At 37.0% G+C, this 18,544-nt stretch overlaps 1 protein-coding gene across 1 annotated transcript in view; it reads right to left on the bottom strand.

Annotated features, from left to right (window-relative positions):
• Positions 1–4,544: 4,544 nt before the first annotated feature.
• Positions 4,545–18,544, bottom strand: part of scara5 (scavenger receptor class A, member 5 (putative)) — a 69,081-nt gene continuing 55,081 nt past the window's right edge. The window contains exons 9-11 of the mRNA XM_079583966.1: positions 11,178–11,366; positions 9,708–10,928; positions 4,545–4,903 (exon numbers count right to left, since the gene is read on the bottom strand). Coding sequence (XP_079440092.1) covers positions 10,795–10,928; positions 11,178–11,366 — 323 coding nt within the window. The 3' untranslated portion in view covers positions 4,545–4,903; positions 9,708–10,794. The remainder of the gene's footprint in view (positions 4,904–9,707; positions 10,929–11,177; positions 11,367–18,544) is intronic.

The raw sequence follows: 18,544 nt of genomic DNA, 5'->3' as shown, positions 1-18,544 counted from the left end.
ACGTTGTCTCTCAGTTGCTGAATGTCGCGCAACAACGTTGCTACAGCCCTGTCACGTCTTACAGTTGCTGAATGTCGCGCAACAACGTTACAGCCCTGTCGTGTCTTACAATTTCGACGTTGTTACAATGTTGCGAGCACGTAGACAGCGACGTTGCCATAGCAACTCTCATGTCCCTCCCCCACTACCGCCGGCACCCTCCCATCGAGTTCGCAAGCTCGTCAGTGCATGTGCACTTTTTATCTCCGCCATCACGCTTTGTACAATCCAACACAGCTGCGAACTTCAGGCGTGTACATGTGATATTGTAACATTTGAGTAACGATCCCGAGGGGGGATCTGTGGTGTGTGCATGAACTGTGATTGACAGTCAGATCTCACACAGCCCTGCGCTGACTGGACCAGAAGAACCGGGAGCGGTGGATTTTTGCTAAACAAATAGCAGGCTCCAGGTGGAGGTAGAAGTGTAGGTTTTTTTCTAAAACCGTTTTATGTTGTTCTGTCAAAGCATATAGTGTCGGTTTTAGTGAATATGATAAAAAAATCTTATGAGACTTCAGCTTTAAATAAAGGTTCACAGATTCTTGATTTTATTGCATTTGACAAAATGTCCAAGCTTTTCTGGAAATGGTGTTTATATATATATATATATATATACAGTATATATGTAATGCACAGATAATCATGTGTTAATGTATTACTCGTGAAGAACGAAACCATTCATTAATGATTACTGCATCTGTAACTAATAAAGATTCTAAATGATTAATATATTAAGTAATATATTAATTGTTGTTAATTAAATGAGTCATAATGTATTAATTCCTTAATAACATATTTTATTAACTTAATTAATCATTGACTAATGATTTGCAAATGTATCATTATGTTATGACTTTACTTGTTGAGGCACATGACTATTAACTAATTGTTAAGTTATATGCCATTTATGGGTTTTGACAGTTTGCACATGCAGTGAATGTAATGTCAGAGAATGTGTTTGAAGGATGAGTAAGTTGGGCTGCACACAAATATCAGCACACAATCTGAACTCCTGACCGCTTATACACTGTGTTTAAACTGGACGAGACCAGCTGTCTACACTGGACATGATAGACCATTGCAAGTCCATTTGTCTTTCGTAACAGAACAAACGCAAGAGTTTGGAGTAGGCCCTACGTCAGAAATAGAATGTGGCATCAGTTTACTGTCAGGGTTTTGTCGTGTAGCGTCGCGCCGCATCCAGTGTAGTATCATAATGGACGTTATTATATTGTCTTTGTCCAGTCTAGACACATTGTTATGAAATAGCAGTGCTCGGCTGCATGTTCTCAGTGTACCACGACCTCAAGCTTAACCTGATATATTATTGTGCCATGAACAACAAGGTATTTGTTGCGGCAGTTCATCGGACTCAGTGAAATCTTGGTTGCAGATGGCTGGAATTTGAAATCATGGCTTAGTGTGGATGTCAAAACCAAAATGACATATTACTGAACTGCTAGTTAATAGTCATGTGCCTCAACAAGTAAAGTCACAACATAATGATACATTTGCAAATCATTAGCTAATGATTATTTAAAGCAGACAATTCGAAGTTGAAGTACATGGCTTCAACCCATTGTGGTAATAAACACATTAATTTACACTATTAGTTAATAAAATATGTTATTAAGGAATTAATACATTATGACACATTTAATTATTAAAAATTTATATATTACTTAATCTATTAATCATTTAGAATCTTTATTAGTTACTGATGCAGTAATCGTTAATGAATGGTTTAGTTCTTCATGAGTCATACATTAACACACACATGATTATCTGTGCATTAGATTATCTGTGCATCTGTGCATTTCACTATTTACATGGCGCAATTGGCAAGCGGAAAAACTGAACGCGTTTCCAGAGAGGAAATGGATCTTCTCGTGCGCGAAGTTAAAGCGCTAGCAGACCATCTACGGGACAAGCCGGAGTCCACCATATCTTTATGTACACAATATGAATATTTTATATTGTAATCCAACCCAATCTCACGGCTATTTGTACGAATTTTACGAGGTGGCTAATTCGTACCAATTCATATGACCTCACTCGTACAAATTTGTACGTTTTTTGCTAAATCGTACATATTTTATGATTTGCCAAAATCGTATGAATTCATACGAATGACCTACCCCTGACCCCGCCCCTAAACCTACCCATCACGTGGGTTTAGACAAATAGTACAAATTCGTACGAGTGAGGTCGTACAAATTCGTACAAATTAGCCACCTTTTAATCACTTGTACAAATTCGTACGAATTTGCGTTGTGTAATCCTATTAATTTTAATATTTGGCTGGTTTGTGTGCTGCTGCGTGTCCCTGTGTGTGTAATAAACTGAGTGTACGCACGTGTTGTACCCGCCTATAGGCTCACATTATTAACGCGCTCTTTAAATAAAAAAATAATAATATTGCGCCATTGACTTTAGACCAGGTTTCAGTTGGTCAATGGCGCAGTCCATTTCAGATGCCTCAAAATAGCAACACGCCGACAATGCGCCCGAACACACTTCGTTTTCAGACCAGCACGCCCATTGGCGGAAAATGCATTTGCTATTTAAACAGTGTGGTGCAGGACGTGAAAATTATAACTGCGTCAGGCTGAAACTAGCAAAAGACACTTGCGTCGCGCTTGGCCCTCCCTTGCGCCGGGTGTATGATAGGGCCATATATCTCTTATTTCCATAATTATTAATGTGGCAAAATGCTGTGTAATAATCTGCATGACTGTAAACTGTTTAATGTCCGTCTAGTTTGAACTTGCCGCGCTGCAACTGCTCTCTCTGCGGAAGATTTGCATTGAAAAGACCTAAAAAAATATTTCAACTCAAATCAATATTTCGTGTCTAATTATTTACTTATGTGGCAAGTAGCACTAAAAACAAAATAACCCCCTTCAGGCTAATGGAAAAGTCCTCATCACCCTGTCTGGGTTTATTTTGAGAGAACAACCGGCTGGATGTACATTATCCCTTACATATATAATTTGTGATTTACCCCACAATTTTCAATTATTTTACTTTAATGAAAAGTTTAATTTTTGCAAATGTTTTGAATGAAAGATTAAAAGGATAAACAATGCAGATTTATTTATTTTATATTGATCATATTTACCAGGGATGCCAACAATTCTAACCACAACTGTATATATATTAGCCTAAATGATTTGTCTCTTGGAAATACACATTTGACAGTATAGCTTGAGTTAGCTTGATGTAAATTTATTTTCATTAACACAAACATTAACATCTATAAAATTTTAGAAACCTAATTTTTAAAGGTAAAATCGTCCCCTTGGAATTATAAGGTTCTATCTGCATTCTGACTGGTTTTGAGATATTGAGCTTTAAAGTTTTTGCATTCCATTCGACTGTATAGAAAGAACCTTTTTATTTTCTAAATAAAAAGTTCCAAAATGTACACAACTTAAAAAACAACATCACATAATGTAAATAAGTTGTCACAGAATAAGAATATGTGAATAACTCAATTTTGACAAAAATGTCAGATAGAACCTTATAATTCCAAGGGGACGAAATGTAAATTCTTTATGAGTTAGAACTACTCTTATTAAAGATAACCATTGGTTTCTGTAATTTACCCTATTTTTTATTACTGCTTTAAAAATTAGCATGTCTACATTAATTTAATAACATTTTATATGAATAGGATAACCCACATTTCTTCCACAATACCATGTTTACAGTAATTGTTACTACAGTAAATCCATGGTAAATGTTTGTGATTTGTGGATTGAAAAGTGATTGTTGTCGCACAATGTTCCTCCTGTTTTCCCTGTCAGTGTTGTTAAGAATATCAGCTCTTTGTTTCACTTAAATCTAGTGTTGTCACCTTGTTGACGCTGTGAAACTGCATGATTTATTAATTATTTTTTTAATTATTAATTATTAATTATTTAAGCTGCGGGCCTTTGAAATTCATCCCCGGGCCGGACTTTGGCAGCACATCCTGGCCATCCTTGATAACATCAAGTAGTGGCAAGAGAGGGTGAGGCTCAGATGCTGGCAGAGGTGGTTGCAGGTCAGATCCTGGCTGTTGTAGGGGCATTGAGGTTCCTGACATCTGTGTGATAATCTGTGACGTGACTATCCCAGCTTGTACTTCCTCGGGCCATTTAGAATGGAGATCATAGATGACCATCAAAATGTGCTGATGACAAGGAACTCCATGGCCATGTAAACTATGTCCTCACACATTTCTAGCTGAAGGCGTTCCCACGGGCTCAATGGCCAGTCTTTTTCATTCCATCGAATGGACGTGTGCACATGGGCTGCCCGGAACTACTGTACAGATGTCCATGAAGACACAAAAATCACTCCAAGATGAAAATACCGCTCTCTGTGACAGCACTAGAGTAAACATCAGGGAAGTTGCCTTCAGTCTCTCTTTGTATGTGAATCTAAAGGATTCAGATATTTCAGATTTCTGAGATGTTTTTGGAGGGCAGAGTATAAGAAAGAGCATATACGTGGTTGACGTCAGAAATTTACTTACAGCACTTTTAACAGAGTAAAGAAGACATGTTGCACAATGAAAGATCAGAGAAAGATTTAACTGGTCAAAATATCCTTCCATTCACTAATTTGACTTTGATCAGCAGAAATCCAAATTAAGCAAATCAAGCCCGTAGTCATCTAAATGGCTGAAGGAAAAGCTTAGTAAAAACATCCTTAATCATTTTTGTTAAACTATTTAAAAAAGGCTGTAAGACTGGAAAAACTGGTTGAACGACCACTGCTCAATAAGACAAAGGACCTTGCTGGAAATTAACATTTGACCTCCCCCTCATGCAGTCTCACCTAATCTACATTTAATTCTCTCTCTCATGCACATCTACAGATGGTACTCAACCAGAATGCCTATTACCGCCGCGACAGGCACCGCGGCGAAACTACCGCGGTAAAAATAATCCAGTCGCATTTCAAAGTCATTCGCGAAATGACCGCCAGGTGGCGCAGAGGGACATTGTGCAAAACAGCCGCTATTGCCGTATTTTGAAATGTAAGCGGGGCAGTGGTGTAGTCTACGTGATACGCAGGTATACGCCGTATACCCACTAGGAAATGCCAAGTATTTCCGTATACCCACTAAAAAAAGCGTGAGGATACGTAACAACTTCGAGACAGAACTTTCACACTTTCATTCATAAATTCACCGCGTCTGTGTTTGCAATGGACACAGATCAAATCGCGGAATCCACTCACAACTGTATAAAGCAGAACGTCACGGAATTTGGTCATATTTTGAACGAATAAATCAAAAGTAGGGCTGTACAATTAATCAAATCTCGACTAGTGTCTGTGAATATTAAAAACTCAAAGAGACTGCAGTTGTTCAACGCGTCTCTGGGAATGAGCGCTCAATGTGTGCTCTACTACACACACACACTGAAGCACGCGTGACTTCACGCTCGTGGTGTTTTCAGTGCTTCACTGTAGCTATGAGGACATGATGTAGGCTACACATGTGAACTTCATCACAGAGCTGCTGCTATGAGAGAATTTCACCATTTCATTTGATAAAACTACCGTCATTCATTCGTAGGCTATCATACACACACAGAAACTGTAATGTCTTTACGACAACCTGTCAAAATAAAAGTTCGGTATAAACTCAAAGAAATTATGAAAGAAATTGCACTGTAAAATGTACTGTAAAATAATAATAATAATGAAATCTATTAAAACTTATTTTAAAAAGGAATAGCTATCACACAAATTTTTATACATATTTTAATTTAAACAGTAAACTTGCCAAAACAATAACACCATTTTCTTTCAAAAGCACAATTTCTAAAAGTAAATATGTATTTGAGCCTATAATGTTTTTTTTATTATTATTATTATTGTCAGCTGATAAAACATGTGCTTCAGGGACCATATTCATATAACATCTAAGGCTAAATGTAGCTCTTAACTGTTAAGTTAAATGGTGATTAACACTAAACAGTAGAAAATCAGTCCAGTCTCCTCAGCTGTAAATGTCATTGGCTGTTAAAGTCTTGTGTTGCTTATAATAAATTGACATGTTGATAACACTTAGTCTCATAATGCACTCAATTACATGTCGTTGCATAGATAGGCTACTGTATGCATTAGTGAGAGTGGTGGTGCTTATGGGGTGATGGGACGGGGTTAGTATGAGGCGGGTTAGGCGGGGAGTCACAGTATACTCACTACAAAAAACTAGACTACACCACTGAAGCGGGGTTAATGTCAATTAACAGATGAAATAGGCTACTATAGAACATTGTTTAGGACAGAAAAATAGAATCATAATTTTAAAATAGAGACGAGAACAATAGCCTTTATTTCATATTGTAGCCTAGACGTCGGTGGGCGACATAAGCCTATTGCCCGTTGGGAGCAGCGTGATAAAATAATAATAATAACAAAAATAACGAACAAAAATAAATTAGGTGCAAAGAAGCTGATTATTTGTTTACTACTCAACTGAGGAATGAGACGAATGATGAGCGCTTTTCTGGAAGAGATTGGATAAACCGGGCATTTTTAAATAGCTATTCATGGCCGAGTGGTAGAACTTACGTATCGTTCATATGGATGACACGGGTTCGAATCCCGTACAAACAAAGATTATTGTACATTTTATATTAGCCTATTAATGCATGTCATAGCCTATTATTAATGCAGATAATCAAACAAACAAAACATTTTTTTATACAGGATAGCCTTTTTTTTGGTTCATATAGCCTAGAGTTTGTAAAACATGGTTTTAATAAGGTGCGATTTGCCAGGGGGGACGGGGATTTCCTTCTGGTCTAAACATCCCTGCTTCTGCTGAATTATTTTAATCCCCCCTCCCTCCACAGTAACCAAATTACTTCACCAATAGACCATTTAAAATATATAAAATAAAGATATGCAACAGGCACGTTTAAACGACAAACAATAAAATCAGAACCAGTTTCAGTTCATGGTTCCAGTGCCTTAATGCATGCACGGCTTTCAAAATGTCACAAAGCGTTTTGAGATTATTTTGAATGAAATATTGAAGTTTTTAATTAAGTATTTTGGCACACCACACCGAGTGGCGCGATCCATTGTTCTAAAGTCGGGTATTCTGGCATGTTGAATTAGTGTTCGGCAGACGCGGCTGCGCGTTCATTTGGATTTATTTTTCTCATAACAGACAGCTAAAATAACTTAGGCCAGTTAGGCTACTCCGTAGTTTTTTAGTCATACAGATCAGAGTAGCCTAGCCTCGGTCAAAACTGTAAACTTGTATTCATATTCAAACTTTTATTCAAAAGTTTATCTGTCGTCTCTGCATGTCTCCGAACTGCGCGTCACAAAAATGAACCGAAAGCCACTTTCCTCCGCTCAGTCACGATAAGAAATCGGCTATGTCTAAAGCTTTTAAATGTCTAAATATTTAATAAATGTTATCTGATTAGGTAATCCGTATGAAACCGAGAGGTGCAGATCTACTCAAAAGCTGTGAGCGCTTCCCAATGATGAACGGACAAGGGTGAAAATCTCGCTATAATTAAATGTAGTCTAGGCTAAATCGCCCTGAATTAAATTGTAAAAATAGATCAGATAATTTATTTGTCGAAATGTTGCGATATTGTTTCATTTAAGTTCATAAATATTATATAAATGTTATTTAGTTTAGCAGCAGCACAAAGCACTGTGGTTCGAGATTTATATATATATAAAAAAAAAAATAGATAATTCACAAATCGCGCACCCTGGTTGTAAGGATCCAAAGATCCCCGTGGAATTTAACATTGAGTTGAACATTGTATTCATGACAACAAATGAACATGCGTTTGAACAAATGAACATGCGTTTGTATTTAGGCTTGCTTGGAAAAAGCTGGCCCAAACCGAGGTAGCGTTTTATTTCTTCAATTATTGAAATAATTAAATGTTTATTAATAAACTTTTATGACAGAAATATTAGCCTATTAGCCTACATGTAGCCTAAATAATTAAATTATTTCATTATCAACACTTTACTAGCCTAATGCTATGTCAAGAATTAAGTGTGAATTGCGACTTCTCTTTGTTTTGAGTCGGTCTCGAGCTCAGATCGCCTGTGGGGGGTTGGGGGTTCAGGAGATGTTAATGTTCCGTCTTTCATATGGAGAGTGAGTCTGATGACCAGGCAAAGGCAAAATACTTTTAAAGATAAATCTCTCGATGTGTCCAAATGTAGGCCCTTAAATTATAAATATTGTAGTTTTATGTAGGCTATTGTAGCCTATTTAAAGGGGTTTCACACACACTTTCAGTTGAAGTGTTCAATCCATTTGTTTCAACTGGTTTTGTAGAATTTTAACACGTTTGAGTAGTGTGTGTGTCAACAATCTGGCATTATCTAAACATGAACTATCGACGAAACGCGTTCTTGCCAACTAAACGAATGCAAGTGAGCAGCAGATAGGCCTACAGCGCTTATTCGCGATCCACCTCGTTTTATTGTACGGTGAATTCAACCAGGCATTCTGTTTGAAGCAAGACTCAATCATGTTACAGTTTTTTTTTCGTGATTTGTCTGGATGACACACAGCGACATCAGTATTATCAGCTGTATAATGGGGTTTTACCCTGAAATCTTGTTTAATGTCGAGAGAGACCCGGCGCGCGCAGTGCAGGGAGACTAAATAAACTAAAATAAAAGAGATCCAGCGCGAGAGAGAAGCAAAGAAAATCTTAATTTATGTTGCTTTGAACTATTTTCGTTTTGTAGACTATAGCCTACTGTTTTAATTGTTTATTTAGCTGCAATTTCTTTGGCAATACAGATTTAAAATGTTGCAAGAATAAGATTCTGTTTCTTACTTATTAAACTCTAACTCGATGCAACCCTGTTTTAAATAAATAAACTGCCCCCGACACTTTATTTAAACCTTGAAATGTCCAGATCTGTTTTTAAAAATGTCTTCCTTTGCTATGGCGGGTATCAATTGTCAGTCATCTCAATTTCGTGGATGATTCACAAAACAATAATTTAGCAGATTAAAGATAGCTTCCATTTTCATTTTCTGACGCGATCGGCTGATAATCTTCCTTCATCAGTTTTGTCGTCTGTGCAGCGGCTCTACTGGAAAGTAGCAAATTTATGTTGTAATGTGCCATTGATAATTAAACAAAACGCTTGACTTCAATAAACAGTTACCCATCTAAGCATTAAGAATGGTAAAACATTTAACGCTGTCAGCCAAAGCTGATTCGATCTCGCATCGCTTGAAGCTCCGTGAAGCTCGTGCTGTTGCGTTGTCCACTGCACTACCGTCGGTCCGCTGATGAGACGTTGCTCTTGCAAAGCCTCATTGATGTAGCCTAATATTTTTCTATTGCAATGTTTTGTGTTGAAATGTTTTCATTATTTATTAAATGTATTAGGCCTACATTTAATTTCAGTCTTGTGATTATATGAATTCATTTAACTAGGCTACATGTTTAACTTGAATTGATCTGTTTTACCACATTTCAATCACTCTCAATGAGCCGCGGCGCGGCGGCAGATTACACAATAGAGAGAATAAACTGACACTTTTCAAAGTCTGCGATTGTAGCGCCTCTTAGCGGTCAAAGCCAGCAAATACACCCCCGCAATTTTACCGCCGCGGGAACGGCGGCGGTAAAAGTCTCATTCTGGTTGAGTACCATCTGTAAAACTCACACAAGAATATATATGGTTTAATGTGAATGATTATCATTGAGTATTATGTTTAGTACCATTATGTTTATGTTGACATTATTTTCATTAGAGTTAAAAAGAATAGTCAAACATTCGCTCACATTTAATGATGCACGGATATCATTAAAACATTTTCATTTATGGAGTCAGATGACATAACGAGAAAATACATATGAGAAAATTTGTTCCATTTAATCTTGTTCTGTTGCGTAAAAGGAAAGACGTTAACGCGCAGAGACCTTCACCCGCTGATCGACTGCCCCCATTGGTTCGATTTAGCCGGGCTTTACAAGGCTTTAGTGTATTATATAGCATGTTATCACTCTTAAAAACTGTGATTTATAATATATTTTATTTTGTTGTATCATTTGCATTATTCAAACTGGATAATTCATCACTAAAATAGGTAAATAATTTATTGTTGTACAATCAAGATTACCAAAACTGATAGTTTAGTATTATAATGAAGCTACTGAACAATGAATACAGACTGTAATTGGTACTCACCATTAACTGAGGTATACAATTGCTGACCATGTCATGACATGTTATGGTCAAAGTTATATTTTAAGGCACATTTGCAACTACACAAGCCTTTTAAATCCTTAATGAGTTAAATGTTATAAAAATATATATAATAGCATTCAAAAATGTGTTCATAAAAGTCTTTGGAAAGTGAAATGCATCTATCTGTACAGAATGTAAACTGCAGCTGGGCTTTCATTAAAAAATATATTTTTTATAAACACACAAGCAGCAGCATAGAGCACACACATACTGTACATACACACTTTTCTATTAGATGTGGGATATTGTTTTTATCCCTGTCTGAATGATGTGGCTGGAGTATTTGGGTAATAGTTCATTGCTGGTACAGTATGTTGACCCACAACAAGCCTTTTACTTGTTGTAAAAGGGAGAGCCTTTTACTCTCCCACAGTCAAGTTCATAAGTCTTCTGCTGTGTAGAGTGACACAATACTGCTTCATCTGAGCTTGCAGTAAATCATCCACACTTAGAGGTTAATGGTCCATTCTGCAGACTTGAAACAGGCTATATGTTACAGGTCACTCCTGCATCTTCTACGTGACCACAGTTGGATTTCGCCCATCCTGAAAACTTACACTGGTGAATAGAGTCTTCAGTACCAACACAAGCAACATCATCCATCCAGATTAACCCAGTGCCTAAAAGAGAAAGAAAACTGTCAAAAATGTATCTCTTACATCTTTTCAATCTTTATGGTTTAATATCATAGAACAATGGCAATGCATTGTACACATTTGACAAATGCTTTTATCCAAAGTACATTTGAGTTCTACAATACATATAATGACTTCATACACTGCCTAGCAATTAAACCCATGATAGTACTGTTGAGTGCAGTAAATATTTGCAAGCATCTTTTGCTACCTTAACCTTATAATGACTCTGACCTTGTCCAAACCGGCCTGTTTTGTGGATTTCTTTGGCACCACGGTACCCCAGCATCCTGCACACAACGTCTCCATCTTTTATGTCCCAAACGTCATCGCACACTGTCCCCCATCGAAGCTCATGGAGCACTTCCACTCGACCCTCATGAGGCCCGGAGCCATTGACAAGCCTTACCAGAGTTTCTTCAACTGAAATATATACATTATTTGCAGAATTATTCTATTACAAATTACAGTTTTTCTCAATTTGCTTAAACACATATTTTGTAACTATGCCTCGTGCTCCTGTCTGCCTCGCTGTGACTGCTGCTGCTGCGAGTTGGTTTGTGGCTGTAAGCTTCGTCTAAGCCTCGTATTATCTTCGTATTTCTTTCTGTTTTGAACCATTATTTACTATATGTGTAATATTTAGTGTTTGGCTAGTTAAGGAGGAGTGCTACCAGAATGGTGTGTCGATTAGAACACAGGATTGATTGATTGATTGATTGATTGATTGATTTTATTTAACCCTTTTTGTTTAAAATACGATACATCTTTGCACCATACATTAAAAAGAAACAAAACAAAGTCAGGATAACAATAAAGCCCTAGGGCTTATTTCCATTGTGGTCCCGGGGGGAGGGGGGACAGAGCAAGTGGCAACAAATCAAGCATCAATCATTACATCCATATATATATATATTAAATAGAACCATCAAGACAAAACCGTAAAATATTGTCATACTAAGATTGGCATCTGAGCCATTTTTTCAGTGACAGCTTAAAACCTACTAAACTTCTGGTCATCTTTAGATTTCCTGGCAACCTGTTCCACAAGCTTGTTGCTACATATAAAAAGGACTCTTTGCCTAAATTACTCTTAACTCTAGGAGGTACAAAATCAGTAGAGCTGCCCCTATAGTTTCCATGGTCTAATTTACTCCCTTTCTTGTAAAGTGGTATTACTCTGGCAAGCTTGAAATCATTAGGGAAATATCCTTGCTCAATAGACATGTTTATGATATGGGTGATACATGGGGTTATAACCTCAGCAGCATCTCTTAAGAATCTAGATGGAATATTGTCGAAGCCAGTGGCTTTTGAGCTATTTAGGTTTTTAAGCTTCTCAAGTACAACTGCCTCTGACACCTTTTCAAAAGAGAAGCCATCTGCTTTGACCTCTTGCTGAGAGTAAAAGTTAAAGATGTGACTTTCACCGTACTGCCCTGACTAGACAGGTAGTTTTTCCACCAGTTTACTAGCAACTGATGAGAAGTAGTTGTTAAAACTATCTGCCACTGTCAACTTTTCTGCTGTGACATTATTCCCCAAATCAAGAGTTATGTTACTAGTTTTTGTTTTCAACCTGTTACTGTAGCCAAGCTGCTTGAGGGACTTCCATAACTTACTCGAATCATTTCTATATTCCACAAATTTCTCATTAAAATAGGCCTTTTTAGCATTGACCACTAATCTGCTCACTTCATTTCTCACCTTTTTGTACTCTGCCCAATTCTGATCATCCTTGTTTCTCTTGAATGTGTCATACTTCTTATTTCTCATCCTAATTGCCTCGAGAATATCATCATTTATCCAGGGTTCTGTCCTCTGTTTAACTCTTACTACTTTAAAAGGGGCTAATTTGTCTACAACTTCTAAAAACATACATTTAAATGAGCACCATGCTTTATCAACTTCCATTGCAACACAGCAGACCAGTTTATTAAATTCAAGCAGTCATCAAGTGCTGCTTTGCTATACCTTTTCAGCGACCTGATTCTTATAGAGCTATGACAATTGAGCACTGCTTTCTTGATCTTTCGAGTACAGAAAACAATAGAATGATCACTCAATCCATAATTAATTACCCCACTTTCTGTTATCCTAGACTTTTCTGACACTAGAACAAGGTCAATAATAGTTTGAGTGGAAGAACAGACATGTGTTGGTTCTTTGATCAGCTGATGTAAACTAAATGAGCGACAAAAATTCATTAACGCCTTATAGCCAGAAAGGTCAGTTTTTCGAATATCAGTATTAAAATCTCCTATCATGATAACTTCCGATTTGACAAAGTCCATACACTTTGAGCAAACTTCTTTCAGAATTTCATAAAACATTGTTTTGTCAGGTGGCCTGTAACATGCTCCAACTAAAATAGGCTTGCTCTTTGGCTACATAATATTTAACCAAACCGCTTCAATTTGGTCATTATTCAAGTCTGTTCTCTGATTAAAACCAATGTCTGATCTCACATAGACACACACACCTCCACCTTTACAGTTTCGGTCTCTCCTGATTAAAAAATAGTTCTCTATTTCAATTTCAGCATCCTTAATGGAGTCGTCCAGCCATGTCTCGGTAAAACAAAAAAGTCCCACCTTATTGCTGTTACTGAGGAGACGTATCTCTGTGATTTTAGGGGAGAAGGTTTCTGATGTTAAGATGGAGCAAGTGAAGTCCCCTCGTCGAAAGGAATGAATCCACATTTGGCTTAACCTTGCAGGCATCCTCCAAAACCGCATAGGGTGACTGAACTGAACAGAGCTGTGGGTCAGAATTCATGGGTTTTTTGCACTCATCAAGGGATACCGTTGTGTTTCCCAAGCCCAGCTCTGTTCTCTCAATGTCTCCATGGATTCCTTCACCTAGGTCGGCTACACTCATGGACAGATGTTTGCTCCCATCACTGCGTCGACTGGAAGGCCTACATGCCATCACACATGTCACACTTTCCATCGCATTCCTAGGTCCAAAGTCGGGCATCGGACCGGGACATTGGTGTATATCCCCAGACAATAGCAGGCACATACAAGAAGGCGCACATACAGTATCTGAAGGCGAAGCACTGCTACTTGGGCGGATTGATAACCGCAGCACCTGAGACGCGTCGTGGTGAGGAGCAGAGAGTTCGTTCAGAGTTTGGGTAACAGAGTCAGCAATTTATAAATAGTAAAAGCGTAGTTTACAATCATGGGTTTTCGCTGTATTGTAAAGAGCTGTGACAATAAACAGGGGAGACCAGGTAATACCATGATGTTTCATAGAATTTGATACCAAGTAAAAATCATCTGAAATTTCCTCAAAATCAGCCATGATCACCATTCACGTCCGCTAATAGATAGTTAGTCACGTTGGTTTTGTTGACAGAAGAAACAACGGCGCGTCAGGTGCTGCGGTTATCACTCCGCCCAAGTAGCAGTGCTTCGCCTTCAGAGAGTTCCCAGTATTTATATGGTTAAAATATGTCTGTGTCTCATGTAACTTTGTTTTTTGTACACTCACTTTTGTGACTATACAAATCACAACATGTAAATAGGAAAATGTTTGTGTTATTTTGTCACTTATTTGGATTAGTATGCTAGCTGCAACCATTTACATCAAATATTTCCATTTTGCTGCTAAACTTCACATTGAACGAGCGCTGCTGCGCGCCAAATAGCGCAATAATTCTGACTAATATAGTAATTTTGCTTGGAAAATTAATAGGCTATGCGGTATTTTATAACACCAGAAATATCTTCTAATTATAATCATTTATCTTTAGGATGTTGGATAAGTTGCAGTGAACTTATAGCTCATTACACTCATATATTTTATACTTAAAATAATAATAACAATTGAACAGAAGTTATTCAGGGAATATTTTTTTTAAGAAACCAAATATAATAAAGATACAAAATATAGTTTTGGGTTTAGGACCTAAGCTACTTAATAAAGATGACTTACTGTATACTTATTTAGAATGCTGAGAAATTTAGCTTTTGAAGCAATAATAGGTTTTTTTTGGAGAAAGCAAGAATGTTTGGTTAGATTTAGTTTATACAGTACATTATGGAGAGGATAACATGAAAAATGAGCAAATTATACATTTTGAAAAGATATGTGCAACTCTAAAATCAAAGAATATTCCATAAAATAAAAGAATATAAGACTACATAAAACTAGAGAGAAATGTATTCATAAATCTTTAAAACTATCTAATTAAATCTTAGGCACAACACATTCAGCCAATAAGAAAAGAAAAGTAGGATATATATTGTGTGTGTGTATATATATATATATAGGCTAAAATTATAAATGAGACACTATAGACCTACAAACGTGTTAAATTATATTGTATACTATCAATTGTTTATGTAAAAATTGAAATATATATATATATATATAACAACGTTAACAAACATTTCATATACATTTTCACACGTTTGTAGGTCTATATTGTCTCATTTATCATTGTAGCCTTATTTGAGTTGTTTTTATTTATTGTATATTTATTTTTGGACTGATAGTGGTTAATAAAGTCAAATAATGGTATGAGAGAGTGTCAGTCATTGTGTTCCTATTGGTCAGTGTTAGAGGATCTGTGTATCAGGCTTAGCCTGACAGTTAGCCTGCCCTGGACCAGGCGAGTTTCCCAGCATAAGTTGCCAGAGTAACTGAGTTTGAACTATTTTATGTTTGCTTTATGAAACATAATCAACCGACAATAAGTCTGACTAACCAAAATAAGCCTGGCTTGTATTCTAATCTTGTTTAATGGAACAACCCTCAAGACGTGATAAACAATGTCAATAAACTAAACACAAACCTAAAGCAATAATACTTTCCTTACATAAACATAACTATTATCGAATGCTACATTTGGAATATATAAAATTGACCCGTACGTTGACGTTTACGTTTATGGGACTTGTCTTTGTCGACAGAACCAGCTGCAATCGGTAAAGAATAATTGTGTTCCATAATGACTGCACAAAACAAGCTAACATTTGTTGCTTAATAGACACTACAACTACAACTTCCGCATTCGGATACACCCTAAGTGCACTTGCGCCATTAGCTTTAGAACATGAGCTTAGATTATTAAAATAGGTCCCCATGTTTTGTACTCTCCAGCGTTTCAATATCATCCATGGCTTTATCTCACTGCTTTTGACTGCTATTCAAGACATACGACTGTGGTCCCATATGCAGGGTTTGAGATATTATTCTAAGAGTTCAAAATCCTAAACTCTACCTTAACCTGCAACAGTGATCAGAGAAGATGATTTTGATTTCGTTGTCAGACTGATGCAGATTTCACACAGTTTTTTTAGTCCCTGGTGTCGGGGTCAGAGGATAAGAGCAAGTTCATGCAGAGAGATTTTAATGTTCAAAGTTTAACCTTTCATGACATTAATGCAGAACACACTGAGTACTGTAGATCAATGAGATGGTATAGTCAGACAATATCTCGTAAATATGTAACAGCTGTGTGACTCCTGGCAGCAAACACTCACCCACACAGCTGATTAAAGCCATATGCATGGACCATTAGAAGGGTGTGCTCAGAGACTTCTAAGAGAGTTTAAGAAAATAACTATAGAGAGAATGAAAGACTGCATTAGAATCAAAAAGTTAATGGTAAAGAAAGTGGACAACTGCTTGAAAGTAGGTGATGCATTAAAACTCTCAGTGATTGCTAACAGCATAGCAGAGTCTGTCAATAAACTGTTTTTGAAATGAGTAAAATCTGTGCTGAACCAATCACCGTCGATCACAGTGAGATGCATGCTCTGATGTCATGATGATATATGCCAAAAAACTCACGATGATGAGGCGGCCCTGGCAGGTGGAGCAGTTGATGGGATGGGAAAGGACTTGCTGATGACAGCTAAATGCTCATTGGTTTAAAGGGCACCTATTATGGAATTTTGAAATGTACCTTTCATGTAGTGTGTAACATAGATCTAAGTCAACAAAAACATCCTGCAAAGTTTGAAATATGAAAGTGCACCGTATATAAAGTTATTGTCTTTCAAAAGTAAGAGTCGACTCTGAGTCATTTTTATGAATCGTTAGAAGACCGAAGCTTTTTCTCTGACTAGATGACGTCAACTTGTCAAGTTATTTGAATACGACAGCAGGGAAAACTGGAAAACATCATGGCGACGAGACGCTGTGTTCTGAAGTGCGACTCAAAAGCCAACTTTTTTCATCTGCCCAAGGAGGAGCATTTGAAGACTAAGTGGCTACAATTCATATAACTATACCACAGAAGAGCCTTGTGCTGTTGCCAGTAATTTACTGTTAATTGTACAGTTCTTTACTATAATCTACAGTATGTTACTGTAAAAGGGTCATTATAAATAATAAAAAATCAAATATTGCCACTTGATGGCTCGTCCGTGTATCTTTTGGTCATTTGATTTCCTGTTTGGAATGGAATAATGAGAAATGAAAAACAGCTCGTTTATTCGTTTTTTTATTTAGTTTAAAAAAACGAAAAATTAGATTTTGGCTTGTTTTTTCATTTTTTGTTCATTTGCACACGTGGGCGGCGCTGAAACACCCCTTTCATTTGATTGGTCAAACCGCTCCGCCTTGAGTATGAGCTTTTCTTTCTGTCAGGCAGAATAAGATTCAGTACGAGTGTGGCACTAACTTTATTGCACTTTAATAAAATAATGACTGAAACCACCACTCACTGTTAACTACGCATAATATTTGAAGCAAAAATATGGTCACGTAATTTGTGCTGCTGCGACTTGCAATATCAAACATAGCATAGCAACACAGCATAATAATTTTTTTTGTTTTTTAAACTAAACAAAAAAACGAATAAACAAGCTGTTTTTTATTTCTCGTAATTCCATTCCAAACAGGAAATCAAATGATCAGATGATACACGGACCACCATGGCTCAAGAAGCTGTAATTGTTCAAATAATATTGTTTTATTGTAAAATGTAAATAAATTGTAATTCTAAAGTGTTTTTTAAGTGTAATATTTATGTAAAGGCTATAGGGACAGAAAAATGGACATTTCCATAAAATTACCCAAAAATGCACGGTATTATTTTAAATAGATTTTAAATTCCTGGGAACAAACATCTCACAGGACCTCACATGGTCTGTTAATACCAATGCCCTGGTGAAAAAAGCACAGCAGCGACTGTACTTTTTGAGGACACTGAGGTGAGTCAATCTGTAAAAGGAACTGTTGCTGTCTTTTTACAAGTGTTCTGTGGAGAGCATCATCACCTACAACATCTTGGTTTAAAAGCTGCACTACTGCTGATAAAAAGGCTCTGGAGAGAGTCAGGAAGTCAGCACAGATCATTATAAGGACACAGCTTCCCTCACTGACTGACATATATAGAATCAGATGTCTGTGTCGTGTAGCACGCATAATCCAGGACTGTTCTTACACAGGAAACAGTCTGTTCACACTGTTGCCTTCTGGGAGGCGCTACAGGTCCATTCGGGCCTGCACCTCTAGACTTACGAACAGTTTTTATCTAAGTGCCATAAAATTATTAAACTCATCAATGAACAAAGTATCCGGACTGTGCAATATATATTGCTTATGGGAGATTTCTGCTGATACTGTGGCTGAACTTCGTC

This window comes from Phoxinus phoxinus (genome assembly GCF_949152265.1).
Source record: "Phoxinus phoxinus genome assembly, chromosome: 16".
Classification (NCBI taxonomy): domain Eukaryota; kingdom Metazoa; phylum Chordata; class Actinopteri; order Cypriniformes; family Leuciscidae; genus Phoxinus; species Phoxinus phoxinus.
Note: the sequence above shows the minus strand (reverse complement) of the source record. Positions and strands in the feature narration are given on the sequence as shown.